At 35.4% G+C, this 14,414-nt stretch overlaps 2 protein-coding genes across 4 annotated transcripts in view; one reads left to right on the forward strand and one right to left on the reverse strand.

The window, feature by feature from the left end:
* LOC137387145 (uncharacterized) overlaps positions 1-4,278 on the forward strand; it is a 46,704-nt gene extending 42,426 nt beyond the window's left edge. The window contains exons 23-26 of the mRNA XM_068073461.1: positions 14-219; positions 1,186-1,281; positions 2,383-2,567; positions 3,494-4,278. Of these exons, the coding sequence (XP_067929562.1) occupies positions 14-219; positions 1,186-1,281; positions 2,383-2,567; positions 3,494-3,854 (848 nt within the window). The 3' untranslated portion in view covers positions 3,855-4,278. The remainder of the gene's footprint in view (positions 1-13; positions 220-1,185; positions 1,282-2,382; positions 2,568-3,493) is intronic.
* A 724-nt stretch (positions 4,279-5,002) lies between these two features.
* Positions 5,003-14,414, reverse strand: part of LOC137387152 (major facilitator superfamily domain-containing protein 12-like) — a 30,049-nt gene continuing 20,637 nt past the window's right edge. For all 3 annotated transcript variants that reach the window (XM_068073471.1, XM_068073469.1, XM_068073470.1), the window contains exons 8-12: positions 12,671-12,763; positions 10,683-10,775; positions 8,425-8,607; positions 7,097-7,197; positions 5,003-5,796 (exon numbers count right to left, since the gene is read on the reverse strand). In XM_068073471.1, the coding sequence (XP_067929572.1) occupies positions 5,538-5,796; positions 7,097-7,197; positions 8,425-8,607; positions 10,683-10,775; positions 12,671-12,763 (729 nt within the window). In that variant the 3' untranslated portion in view covers positions 5,003-5,537. The remainder of the gene's footprint in view (positions 5,797-7,096; positions 7,198-8,424; positions 8,608-10,682; positions 10,776-12,670; positions 12,764-14,414) is intronic.

Below are 14,414 nucleotides of genomic sequence, written 5' to 3' on the forward strand. Positions count from 1 at the left end.
GTTCCTGTTGTAGACTATGATCGACTGGAAATGTACAGGTTATGTCGGGCGGAAGCGTTCCCCCTCCAGCAATCTTTGAGCTTGTTTATCTCTTCCTCAGTCTATCCAGCTGCAATTGCTATTTTTTGCTCTACTTCTAACTGGCCTGAAGCCTTTTTCTACCACCTCAAGTCACTCACGCTATGCCAAGGCCACCTCGAATCTGCTTATCCCAAGGCAGTGAGTTGAGTAACTTGTAACTCATTTTTATTTGGTGGTTGGGTGCTATTGAGGGCTCATTCATATTCTCAAAGGTAATTTATGTCACATTCATGACAATCAAACATCATGAGTTTGAATCCCGTGCGATGCAATCTTTTTTCCCAACCTTCAAGTCAGGTCAAGGTTCTTATTAAAGTAAAAAATTGAAACTGGAACAGTTGCTCATGACTAAAGATACTGTCATACATACCAATAGATAGTCGAAGGCTGAATTATTACCATACTTTTCAGACTATTAGCCGCTACTTTTTTTGATGATTTGAGCCATGCGGCTTATATAAGGATGTGGCTAATCTGTGGCTTTTTCTTTCACCGCTAGGGCGCATTAATGGAATCTCCAATTAGTGCGCTTCTAGCGGTGAAAGAAAATACGAAACAATGCCTCACGGTACTGTTCCGTTAGGCACTAAGTTAAAAAGCGTCGGATAATACGAAACTGTGCCGCTCGGCACTGTTCCGTTTAAACTGCAAAGTTGCTGCTGTGTAAAAAGCACAGTCATGAGTTCTGCGGCCTATACAAAGGTGGGGCTTATGTATTGTTTTATTATTGTTTTTTTTTGGAAAATAAAGCAGATGCGGCTTATATAGGGGTGCGGTTTATAGTCCGAAAAGTACGGTAGTTATTCCAACACAAAATTAGGCCATCCCAGTTGATACTCATAGAATGCTGCCAATTTTGAGTCGGTTAACTTTGCTGTAATAAAAAACTGTTACAAATTGTAGTATATCAAAATTATGTAAGCTTTTAATATGCAAAAGTTTTTTTTGATAAAACAAAACTTTTTGCATATCAATTAACTTGTGTCCTACGAAAATACATCTTTGCCTACACGCTTAACAGTGACTACTTTTATATCGTAGGTAGCAGGTTTATTATAATCTTTGGTCACTGCAAGCCAACTCTAGCTTAGTTCTCTCTTTCAGGTTCTGGATGTAATGGAGTTCTACTTAGCAAAGATTAACACCAAAGAACAAGCGATGAGTGTCTTTCAGAATCAGGTCACACAAATTCTATACAGGGTAAGCATTCTGTAGATCATTGCTTCTCAAATAGTGAGCCGCTTTTCCAGGAGTGGCAAGGCTCCGTCAAAGGTGGACATTTGACCTTGGAGAATGTGCCTTTTTTAATTTTGATTTTATCACTGTCCTAGAATACAGTGCTATAGTGCCACAACTACATTAGGGGGTCAGTGGTGCCCTCATTGTCGGGGTGTTCACAGGTAGTATTCGCTTTATAGTGTAGGTATTTTGTTTGCACAGACCGTACGCGCAGAGCAGAGGCTTGAAGCGTTAATATTTTCTGTTACAGTTATTAACAGTTAATACAGTTATTCTTTATCGTAAGTTGGGCCATATTTTTTTCTTTAACGTTAATAAGGACCTATTGTTACGCAGAGGTGTACTATCGAATATGTAGACAAAATACTATTCCGCTAGATGGGGGGGGTTGAGATGTTTTTTCCTTTCTAAAGGCGCGAGCTCGGCATGATGAAAAATGATTGAAAGGTGCTTCTGTAGCTGGACATTTACTCTTTAGATTCTGTTGAAAAAGTCTGAACGCAGCAAAGTTTGTATTTTATCATAGAAATAGCGAGAAATACTCTCAGCAGATTATAAAAGTTCTCAGTTTAAAACGTCGAATGAGATTGATTTCCATATGCTTATTTTCATCATCAAATCAGTGGCTAATACTACATCACAGCAGTAAACCCATCAATACTTGTATTTACAATCAGATAGTCTGCAGGCGAGTGTTTGAGAAGCTGGTTCTCAGGAGTTACATGGAGTTTTGAAACCAAATATTTTTAGCGATTTGGCGGAAGGCATAGAGTATAGTAGAGAGTGAAGTCTCGACAAAATCTACCAAAAATATGAAAACACGCAATGTTAAAGCAAACACGATAACAAAGTTTACTTGCTAGGTAACACTGCATTCAACACTAACATATCCTCTGGGCAGTCTGTGTCTTCAGCTCTGGCCTTGTGTGGTGGTTGTTTTGCCAACCACCTTTAACCTCCAACTCGTATCTAACCTCCAAGTCTTGCTTGATCCTTGCACTTTGCTGTTAATTATGGATTTAGACATCTCGGTTGATTCGTCTCTATACGCTTCCATCGTAGTTGCTACAGTTCTGGCAAGCTAAGCAGTTACCAACTCAACCTGAACTACAAGAAAGACTGCTTCAAAATCTAGATGTTGTAGCTCCGCCTCTCTATCATCTCATTCTTGGACCTGAGGCTATATCAAAGATCGCTGGAACATTCAAAGTTTCTTTCAGCACTGAAATGCTTGCATCTATTACAAAGTAAGGCGATGTAATGTTTCAGATTTGCGTGCCTACTAATACATCATTTTTTATCATCTAAACTGTAGCATAATATTCTAACTAGAATTACTGGTATGTATATCATCCAAGTTTGTATAGTATGAACATGAATATCATCTATATATATATAAATCTCATTTGGTGTGCCACGGCTATAGCTGTTAAAATTTAGGGAAGAAATATCGGCCCATGCTGGATTTGATCTTGAAACCTCCCATTCCACAGACGATATGCTAAATCATTGAGCTACGCGAGATTGATGGATTCATTGGAAAATAGCTCTCTGTTACGGCGTAACATAATTTGATGCTTGCTCTCACGACTCCTTTTAATAAGCTTACTCAAATTAGCCATTGGCAAAGTGCCAGGCTAATGACAAGTGGCAGGCAACTACATTAACTGCTACTGTTTTATAAGCTGTTTTTTTAATACCCGTGCAATGCCAGGAATTCCGCTAGTCTAAATCACAATATAATACTCTATGCGCTAACGCTATGTTGTGATCTATAGCATGATACTCTATCTATGATTACTGACATGTATATCATCTAAGTTATAGTATGATACTCTACATATGATTACTAGTATATATATCATCCAAGTTATAGTATGATACTGTATCTATGATTACTGGCATGTATATCATCTAAGTTATAGTATGATACTCTACATATGATTACTAGTATGTATATCATCTAAGTTATAGTATGATACTCTACCTATGATTACTAGTATGTATATCATCTAAGTTATAGTATGATACTCTACCTATGATAACTAGTATGTATATCATCTAAGTTATTGCATTTTATAATACATAAGCATCCCACTTAGTCTTTTCTACCATAATAACACTCTACGCCCGAACTCAATTGTTTTGCTAGCTCTCACAATCTGCTCTGTAGGAAAAGGATGATGTGGCTCTCTCAGCAAGTAAGTTCCGGAGATACGACTATCGCATGGACTAGACTCGTCAAATCCCTCTCCAACTCTTCGGCTGTTCGAGCTTCTGCTAGCCTTAATCATTTCGACATTGATAAGTTGACGAAAGATACAGACAAGACTGATATTATTGTTTTTACATGTGGACACAACTTGACACCTGAGAGCCTAGTTAACAAAGCTTTACCTACATTTGAGAGCAGAGTTCTCAGCAAACTGCCAGTTGCCGGGGCAGCTATTTTGCATCGTTACAAACAAGGTGACTTCCAGTCGATAGCCTGTCCTCAGTGTTTATACACGAGCATACGAGCCCTCATTAGTTAGATTTATCCTTGATTTTTCATAGGAGTTTTATATTTTTGTCTTCTTTAAGTCTTCTACAGTTTTCACCTTTTTTACCATTATGCATGGCATCAGGGATTTTTGTACACATCGTTGGTCTTTCATGCATTTCTTGTACACATTTCCAGTAATATCGGCTGATGATAGGTATGTTTTTCAAGATTTCGGTATCTAGGCAACCCGAACTCAACTCATGTGGTTTTCATTTTTCTTTTTGAATGACCAATCCTTTGACTTTAGGTAAACGTGAAGAAGACAACTCCCGAGTTTGATTTTTTCTGCTATGTCAAGCTGCATCCTTGCTTTTCAAACACTGTTATGCAGCTGCCACGACAACCACCTGTTACTATTTTTACAAACAAGGTTTCTGATATTTCTTATCAACAATACATGTGTATTGCCTGTTTCCAAGCAGTCTAATATTACTACCAGTCATGCGTTACCGAGTCTCCAAATTGTTTTGTGCCTGCTGGAACACATGAAATACCTGTTCTACTTCCATGGGTGGCTTTGGAAGCTTCCTTCAGATCTTGTAGTGCGTTCTTTGTTTGTTTGACAAGTATGTAGCCTTTGGTCCTTCAGCGACTTTTACCAACAATAGTCTTTGGACAGATGGGGCTGCCTTTTTATATGAATAGTTAATACCTCTAGTACATTTTACTACTTATTTTCTCACGAAATGTATGGCCATGTTCACATTGAACCTCCTAAACATCATATTAGCCAGAGTCCTCTCAGTAACATCACCCAATTTTAGATCATTTGGTTAGTAGCTTTCTTGTAAACTACATACATATTAGGTCATGGATTCAATAAACAAAATTATTATGCTCTTCAACAGTCATTTTGATGACGAATAAAAAATTTGCAAGTTGATATTTACAAAATTTCAATAGGAGTTCCTAGATGCTTTGGCCAATCACAATCTATGTATGGGTAGATCTTACTAGCAACATGCACAGAACATTTCTCTTGTACATCCGCATACAACGCTTTTAATATTTTGAATTTTAATAAGTCATTTAGGCCAGCTGTATCAGCATCTTTTGAGCTTACTGTGAAAGGCTGCCGTTTTAGTAGTTTACTCCTCTTGTATAGGTCACAACATAACACATCTGAAACCCACTGAACATTCCGTGTTTTTGCTAGTAAAACAAATATAAAAAATACAGAGTATAAACTACACAATTACAAATAATTTGATAGATTTAATTATGACTTATAGCTCAAAACACACCACTGTAAGAGCCCACTGAACGATGCAATGATAAATGTCATTATAAATATATAAAAATATAGATTACACAATTATGAATTATTTAATAAAATTGGTCGGAAAAATTGATAAACTCTTCACAAAATATATCATGCTTAACAATAAAAAATATATACATACAAATTCTGCAAATTAATTTTATCAATAATATAGTGCAATAATAATTCAAGAGGTCTGGAGGTGACAGCTGCTGAAAACATGTTCTATATAAAATTGAGCAACGGATGTAGCACCAGTTGTATCATATCAGTATAATCAGTGAAATTTAATTTAATCACAAATGGAGAGTACGTGGCATTCATGGAGATCCTTGACATCGTGGATAGGGAGTTACCTTTCCTCACATAACTTGCTATTGCTCTGATACGCTAGCAAAAATAAATTTATCATTACCGAGCAGATTTTACAAGCTTAGGTGAATCACTTCTCTGTGGTATCAAAGAGCTCGTCTCTGTCGGTTCATTTATCGAGTTGCTCTCATTGGTGACAAGATTAGGAGAATCTGACCTCTCGACTCGTTCATCATATGTGTATTCTGTCTTGCGAGGGCGTATTAGCAAAAGTGCAATAAAGGCAGTGACAGCACAGCCTGCTGGCACAAATGACATGATGTCTCTGTAGAAGGGAGAACAGGCAGGACAGCAGGCTCTAAAATTAGATGGGTGCAATGACAATTACTTACCTAACAGAAAGGAATGCGGATGCGAGACATTTAGATATCACAACGTTTATGTTAGAGGCATGATAAAATTTTTATAAAATGTTGCACCTTTCAAAACATGGCCATATACTGAATGCATACAACAGGCTTATGTCTTTTTCCATAATGCTGGCAAAAGGAAGCGAAAATGAAAGCTAAAGGTAAGGGTTGATAAATCCCATATACAGTTATATCGGCAAAAGCAGCATCTAATTAATCCTAACAGGCCGAATCCCGAACTATTCGAGATGAAGTTGTTATCTCCTGGGCCGAATCCCTAATTTTTCGGTAACGGCTTTTTAAACGATTTGTGCAAAATGTTTGCTATATCGTATTTCTGTTGCAATATTCCGAAAGTGCGCATTCTAAGCTTTTAAGTGGGTATGAGTTTGCTATGGGTTGGAGCTGGTAAAACAGAAAAATAAGGCTTTTCCTTTTTGGTTGATATAAAAAAAAATCCACCATATCGGCAAAATTTGTGAATCTTTTTGTTCAGCAGTATCCTTATGATTTCCAACATTACAACTTTATCAATTTACCACTAGCTCTAGATAAGTCTCAAAAGCAGATGTGATTATAAGATTCACAAACAGGCAAGTACAAGACTTCGAAAAAAGGGTGAGCAATACAAAACAAGAATGATACTTTCTACTATCTGACTGAGTCTGACTGCAGTGGTACCAAGGTGCAAATGTATATAAGTACAGTACAAATGTATATAAGTACAGCGCAAATGTATATAAGTACAGTACACATGTATATAAGTACAGTGCACATGTATATAAGTACAGTGCACATGCATATAAGTACAGTACACATGTATATAAGTACAGTGCACATGTATATAAGTACAGTGCTCATGTATATAAGTACAGTGCTCATGTATATAAGTACAGTGCACATGTACATATATAAGTACAGTGCACATGTACATATATAAGTACAGTGCACATGTACATATATAAGTACAGTGCTCATGTATATAAGTACAGTGCTCATGTATATAAGTACAATACAAATGTATATAAGTACAGTGCACATGTATATAAGTACAATACAAATGTACATAAGTACAGTGCACATGTATATAAGTACAGTGTACATGTATATAAGTACAGTGCACATGTATATAAGCACAGGGCATATGTATACAAATACTGTGTACAAGTAATATAAGTATTGTACAGATGTTTACAGTCTTGTACTCATAGTTACTGCAGTAAATTGTATACAAAGGAAGTAACTCACGTGGCTTTACATGGATGAGCTATCTGTATAATCTGCACGGCAAGACCATTGGCTAGTTTGTCTGTAAAGCTCATAGCACCGTATACAAAGGCTGCACTCTCCTACAAACACACCATATACAAAGGCTGCACTCTCCTACAAACACACCATGACAATGGCAGCAGACTGACCGTAAGCTGACAGCACCTACAGCTTACCCTGACAACCACAATAGTTGACTGTAGTCATTAACCAACTTTTTTCGATTTACGTAGCTTTAGAGGCTACACACTGGACATTTCGGTCGCAATGATACCAGATGCGAGTTCGAAAGTGAAATACTATTCATGAAGTTGGTTATCTCCTGCATCATACCATTGCGCGAGTCTTTGTCCACACATTTTTATTAGCTGATGAAATCTAGCTCTGCTGGTCTAAACCTTTACGCAGAGTCTAAGTCAAGGATATGCTATTTAGTTATGAGAAATAATTTTACATAAAAAGGTGGTGCTACTTCAGACTTGAAAAAAAATAAAACTACACGTAACGAATTTAAGTAGATAATTCTCCACACATCCTTCTAGTAGCCCATCAAGCGAACCGAAAGAAGAAAACTCCGACTATAAGAACAATTTCAGACAAAACTCAGCTAAAAAGGATATATATATATCCTTTTTATATATATAAGGAAATAAAGTATATATATATATATATATACTTTATTTCCTTTACTTCCAGCTGATCGTAACTACCAACTAAAAACACAGAGATTTATGTATTTATAACTTTCTATTGGTATTAATAATCGTCAAGGAAATGATGTTTTTCATTATACGACAAAATCAAATAAAATGAAAAGACAGAAATCAGGAATTATTGAGTGAATTGAACAGACGTGTTTCAAAAGTCGGTAATCTATAATAATTTTGAAGAGCCGAAATATAAACTAAATGAAACCTATTAAATGTTTAAAATCGTACACAATATCAAGTATATCTATGAGTAACTTTTTATAAAACTGCTTAAAATCTCAACAAGATAGTTGGCTGCAAGAGGAATACCTTACTAAAAAGGATTGACGGGATAAAAATTGTTTTTGTTGAGTTAAAACCAATAAAATATGAAATTGCATGAAGTTATATTTTGAAGAGAGAAAGTGAAATTCTCCTATCATATAACGAAATTGTAAAAAAAGTTACAATAATTTTGCGCTCAGCCCACGATATACCATTATCAGTCAATAGTCTTTGCTTCCGGTACACTGTTTGTCAGTCAATGGGAATTTAGACAGAGGCTTTGTGAATTACCCTGAAGCCAACAATACAAAGACCTTAATAGAGATGACTTACTGTGTTTCCATCAATGAGATCGGCTGTGAGCGAAAGGGAGATAACCAATACTGTGGAGCCACCAATACCATTTAATGCACTGGCACCCATGACTAGATATTTCCTATGAGGAGTGTCTTCATGCAAGAAGTAAAACCATGTACAGGCTCCGATAATACACAAGAGACCCAAGAAGTAGATGACCTACAAAGAATTTCATTATTATCATATAACAGTTGATAAATCAAGGTCACTCACTCGTTATAGAGGTGGTTTTTTCCTGTCAGGAAGAAACCAAGCGCAATAAACTCTACATTTTTCTGGATAACAGTAGTATTTCTAATGTTCAGCAGCAAGAATATATAAAGTATATACATGTATATATATATAAAGTATACATATATAAAGCATATATACATATAAGTGAAGTATATATATAAAGTATATATACATATATATAAAGTATATGTATAAAGTATAAATACATATATAAAGTATACATATATAAAGCATATATATATAAAGTATATATACATATATATAAAGTATATATAAAGTATAAATACATTTATACTTTATACAATAATATTTATACTTTATATATATATATAAAGTATAAATACATATATAAAGCATATATATAAAAAGTATATATATGAAAATGTAAAAATAGATTATAAATGTATAAAGTATATATAAAAAGTATATGCATACAAAATATATATATATAATATATATAATATATATACGTAGTCTATGTAGTTTACACTGTAAAGTGCTCAATAATCGAGTCAATTAGAGCTGTGTATGAAGTTTATTAAAAACTACAGGTTAAAATCATTACTACTATTAGTTTCATGCAATCGTGTTGCATAATATATATATACATATACATATATGTTTTTATTCACTATGAATATCAAATAAAAAATACAGAATACAAAGTAAATGTACACTCAATGGCAAATAATAGATAATATGGAAGAGTAGCAAGCGAGAAGTAGTGTTTCTTTAAAGGTTGCCATTTAATTTAATAATAATACATAATTCACCTGACCATAGCAACATCTCCAAGCCACGTGCCAAAACACAAAAAGTCAGGTTACCCAGCATAAATTTGAAACAATCTAATCTATAATATTTTCATTATAAAAGTCTTACAGTTCAACAGTTGGGTACTGTTAACTGTCACGACCAGCAGTACCATTGTTACGTGACAATATTTCTATTTATTGTGTGACGTCTCCTTATGGCTTTTAGACGCCAGGCTACACATCACCAAAATGAGTCGTTAGTGTTGTTGAAACATTGATGTCACAACAACAACGTATTGTCAATGCGCCGTGATGAAGCGAACATGTCGGTCTACATGAGCAGAGCCGAAACCGATGCTCCTGCGATTGGCTAAATTAGCTTATTTCAGCGAAGATTATCTTGATTCCATTTTATTTATTTTAGAGCAAATTCTTTTCATTTTTCACTTTTAGAAAATGACAACAGTTCTTCACACTAAAGACTAGTAATGTGTCCACAAAAATATTCTCACTTGTAAATGCTAGGTGAAGGTCACTAGTGTAGATTGGAAATGTTTATATAACCACTCAGATAATTCGTTAGATAATTAAATCTACTGAGACCAACTTTTTTCGGCAGTTCAATTGATGTCACGAACTCGAGGTAATTTTGAGCTTGGTTGATTTCATCGTTAACATATAGCTCTTTTTCCTTGAGCAAAAACATTGCGATGCAATGTGCTGCACTAACCCTATTGTTAGTACAATTTGTTGATGATAAATATTAGATAACAAACACGTCGACAATATCGACATGAACTTCATGTCTTCACATTGACAGATGTAAAGACATGATGCCGTGGCTTTTTGTCAAGACATGTCATTATGTCTTCATGTCAAGACATGACGTCATGTCAGAACGACAATTTGTCCTGACAAATTCTTATTGGTCGATCTATTTGTTAACGCAATGTATCATCTAGCATTGCGAGTGTGTATAGCCACAGCAAATATCTGTGTTTAACCAAGCCTGAAAGAGTGCTTCTGGCTGACTAGTAGGTACTATAAAGGCCGAGCCACAAGGTTCAAACAACCAGACGGCTCGCTAAAAGGAACAACATTATCAAGCTCCAGATGGAGCAACTTAACTTGGATGAGCCAAAGCAAGCATAAACCAGGAAGTGTAAAAAGGACCGCAGATGTAAAAACTGGGATTTGAACCAAGACAGTCTATTTTAACATTACGAAATAGCGTGTGCAACTTACCTTCTTACCAGCTTTTTTACTCAGGAATTTTATTGGGAATGTGATGAGAAAGCCCATAATGTAGATAACTAAAGGAACGATGGCTATATAAGTCTAAAATAAGAAAAATAACCATGAGAAAAAAATGAGAACCTCTGGCTAATTAAAATTACAACAGTTAATCCTTGTACACCTTATAAGTTGCACCAGTATGTACAGAGTATATTAAATTTGCAGTCTACAAGTCACTCTCGAAATATCTGTGTTTTCACCCAGAACCTGAACTATTACAACTTTCAAAAGCCAAATTTGAAATACAGAACATGAAATGTGAATAAGTCTCGCTAAAACATTCATGAAATGATAGATAATGCGTGCCTTGTTATTAGCCACATGGCATGTCCAGAAATGGACAGGCCTGTATATGATTTACCTATGTAAAGACAGCAATTCCCAATTTGAAAAGCGATTCTGAAATATATGCTGTCTTATAGAAAATGTGATATCACTACACATTACTAATAATATGTATAGTTGATGTCGCTCACAAAATCTCAAACTGACATAAAAATCACTATTATGAGTAGATTTAATATGGCATAAACTCAAGTCGTGGCTACCTTTAGTGGACATGTAGCTGCAGTATCCAGAAATTTTTTTTTATCAGAAGATAAAAAGATATTTAAAAATCAATCTTTGCAAGGATTGTAAACGATGGCCGAACAAAATGATGACGTTAAACTTTGCTGTCAACATCGAAGAACTGCTTTCACCTTATTAAACTTGTAAAAATGGAATACAGCGATTCCTGTTTTGGCTGAATATATGTATATATACATATATATATATATATGTATATATACATATATATATGTATATATATGTATGTATACATACATATGCGTGTATATATGAGCTTTTTTAATGTTGAAGTGAGAAAGAGACAATAAAAACAACAACAATAACTATGATAAACGTGGGTAATGTTTTATGTGTGATGTATCTCCGCCTGTTGCCTAACTATCAGGGACCCTTAACTTTGTATTTACTCTGACACAGATTAAGTTCTTCGCATGACAAGAGATTCAATGATAAAGCTACCAACACTTCAACTATAGAATATCATGGGCTGAATAGCATTAGTACACGATTCCGTGTTACTAATGCAGCAAGCTGTCTAGCTTTTACTTCTGTTTCACTACATAAAATGATACTATTATCCACAAAACTCATGAGCATCATTTTTTTCAAAATTAATAACAATTGAATATTTTGAGATGATTCAACAAGTTAATGGGAAGGAAACCGCCAAAATGTTCAAAAATCATTAGAAGCCTAGCAAAACCTCTGATACTTTACACCACTTCGAATTTATTAGACTACTTGGTGTCTATAAACATAAGTATAGTTTGTTTGGACAATGACTTATTAGGATGCCTAGCATTTATTAGGATATTTATGACTAATTAAGGTGCCTATCATTTATTAGGATATTTATGACTAATTAAGGTGCCTATCATTTATTAGGATATTTATGACTTATTAGGATATTTATTAGTTATTAGGATATAGAGTATCTACTAGGATACTTAGAAGTTTATTAAGATTTGCTGATTCATACTGACCCATTTCTGATGCCAGGCTTTACAGTGTGCCAAAGGATCTCAGTTAGAATTTAAAACTGATGTTTACCTGGTGATTCTACTTATGGACTTGAGAAACTACTCTAAAGCTGAATAGGAATAGATTGAAAATAACTAAAATTGAAAACCATTTTGAACCCGTAATATACCCATTTTTCATTAGGAAAATACCCATTGAAAGTGTACAAAGATTTGTCTGTGATAAATATCAAGTTAGAAAAGAGAGCGGGGGGTCATGCACTGCACTATGTACAAGAATCGATAGGAAACAACTAGGAGCTACACGTAAGTCCATGTGAAACGACATACAGGTAGGTACATAGACAGACTAAAGTAAGGAGCACAAGAAGCAAGCGAATGACAAACCTTGCTGAGCATCAGTGTCTCAGTGAGGTACATACTGAGGTAGACTTGAGAAATATTCACTATCAGCCTCGTCGACATATATAACAATGCAACCTGCAATTTACATCAAGGTATTACTCTAAACTCTCCCCATTACCATCTCTCCGTGTCTATAGTATGGATAGAGGAAATGTCTTATACACTGCATTTCCATGCCTCAATTGGGTTTGGAGTTGCCCACTGCCCACAAATCCGCGGTTCACCATTCCCATGATTCGGGGTTACGCTATATAGATCTTTGCAAGATTCGTAATGTATCCCTCAAAAGGAAACTTGTTTACTTTTTTACTACTGTGCTAAATTCGCCATTCTGACCAGATTAATTCATATGGATTTTCGAAAAATCGACATACCGCTAGTACTTATGCGATATCTCAAGAATTAATGCAGATATTGTTTTACTGTAAAATGCATCTTATTCAGAACAAAATTCCCTACAAGATGAGTATAAAATTATTAAGTGAATCCCACGCTCGCAAAATTTCTGAGGCTTCCTTTGCATTGAACGAATACGGTGAATTTCTTATTGCCATGACGATAGCGATTTGGTTTTCCCATTTTGAAAAATAATTAGAAATGGAATTGCTGAGCAAAAAGATTTTCGATCGGTTGCATGTGATTGGCAACAAAGTTGTTTCGTTGAAGACAAAATTTCATTAGTATAGCTAATGTCTAGGCTTCGAAAGGAAAAGAATACTGAAACCCTATTGATAAGCTGATACATCGGCTTATGGTAGCGAAAGAGTTAAAGTAGACTAGCTTTTGGGTGGTCGTCACCTTTCAATTCATGTGTTGTCAACTTAGTGCTGGGACGATATTACGATATTTCAGTATTCCGTCGATACTACTTTCTGATACCGACCGCACCGAGTGCTTTCTGCCCATATCGAAATATCAGATATCGTGGATACTTTCGATATATAGCCCTCAACTCGATTTGATACCCGATTCTTTAAAGAATTAACGCTGGTACATGGATTCATTTAGGAGTTGTTCTCCCATTGCAGAATTTTCTGGCAGACAAGCCAACTCCGAAATAACACACCCGACATTTCGATATATCAGTGGGCTACGCCATCATATCGTACTGAAACGAATTTTTGATAATGTCTCAGCACTAAGTCAACTACATGTAGTTGCACTAACTAGAGAGGGATGCCCGATCGCAATGCTAAAACTTTTACATTCACCCTAAAGAGCTTAGTCGAGTATCATTGATTGGGTCTATCAGCTGTGAGCGTTTCTATGATGTCGAATGGTACTGTCACAGCGAAGCCTTTGCACAAATTTAGCGACGCAAAATGGTGTTGAATGCATGCAGATTTTTGCCATTTCTATGATTTGGAGTGGAGCCAACTCTGAACCTATTCAAAGCATGGAAGTGCAATGATAGCCAAAGGGTTGAAGAACTTCTCCTTACTAGCTATAGGAGTAAGGAGAAGTATAGCTCCTTACTAGCTCCTTACTAGCTACAAATTGTAGCTATACAGCCCAATGTTATAAAGCACTGACGCTTGGCGAGATGATTGTGCTCATGTTTTGGCACCTGTACACATCATGCATGCTGATATTTTCTTAACTTTATAAGTACTCAATACAACTAGAGTGATATACAGCAAAGTTTCGACATACAATATCGTCTTTACATACAAAGTTTCAACATACAATATAGTCTTTACATGCAACGTTTCAACACGAAATATCG

This window comes from Watersipora subatra, chromosome 2 (assembly GCF_963576615.1).
Source record: "Watersipora subatra chromosome 2, tzWatSuba1.1, whole genome shotgun sequence".
NCBI classification, from domain to species: domain Eukaryota; kingdom Metazoa; phylum Bryozoa; class Gymnolaemata; order Cheilostomatida; family Watersiporidae; genus Watersipora; species Watersipora subatra.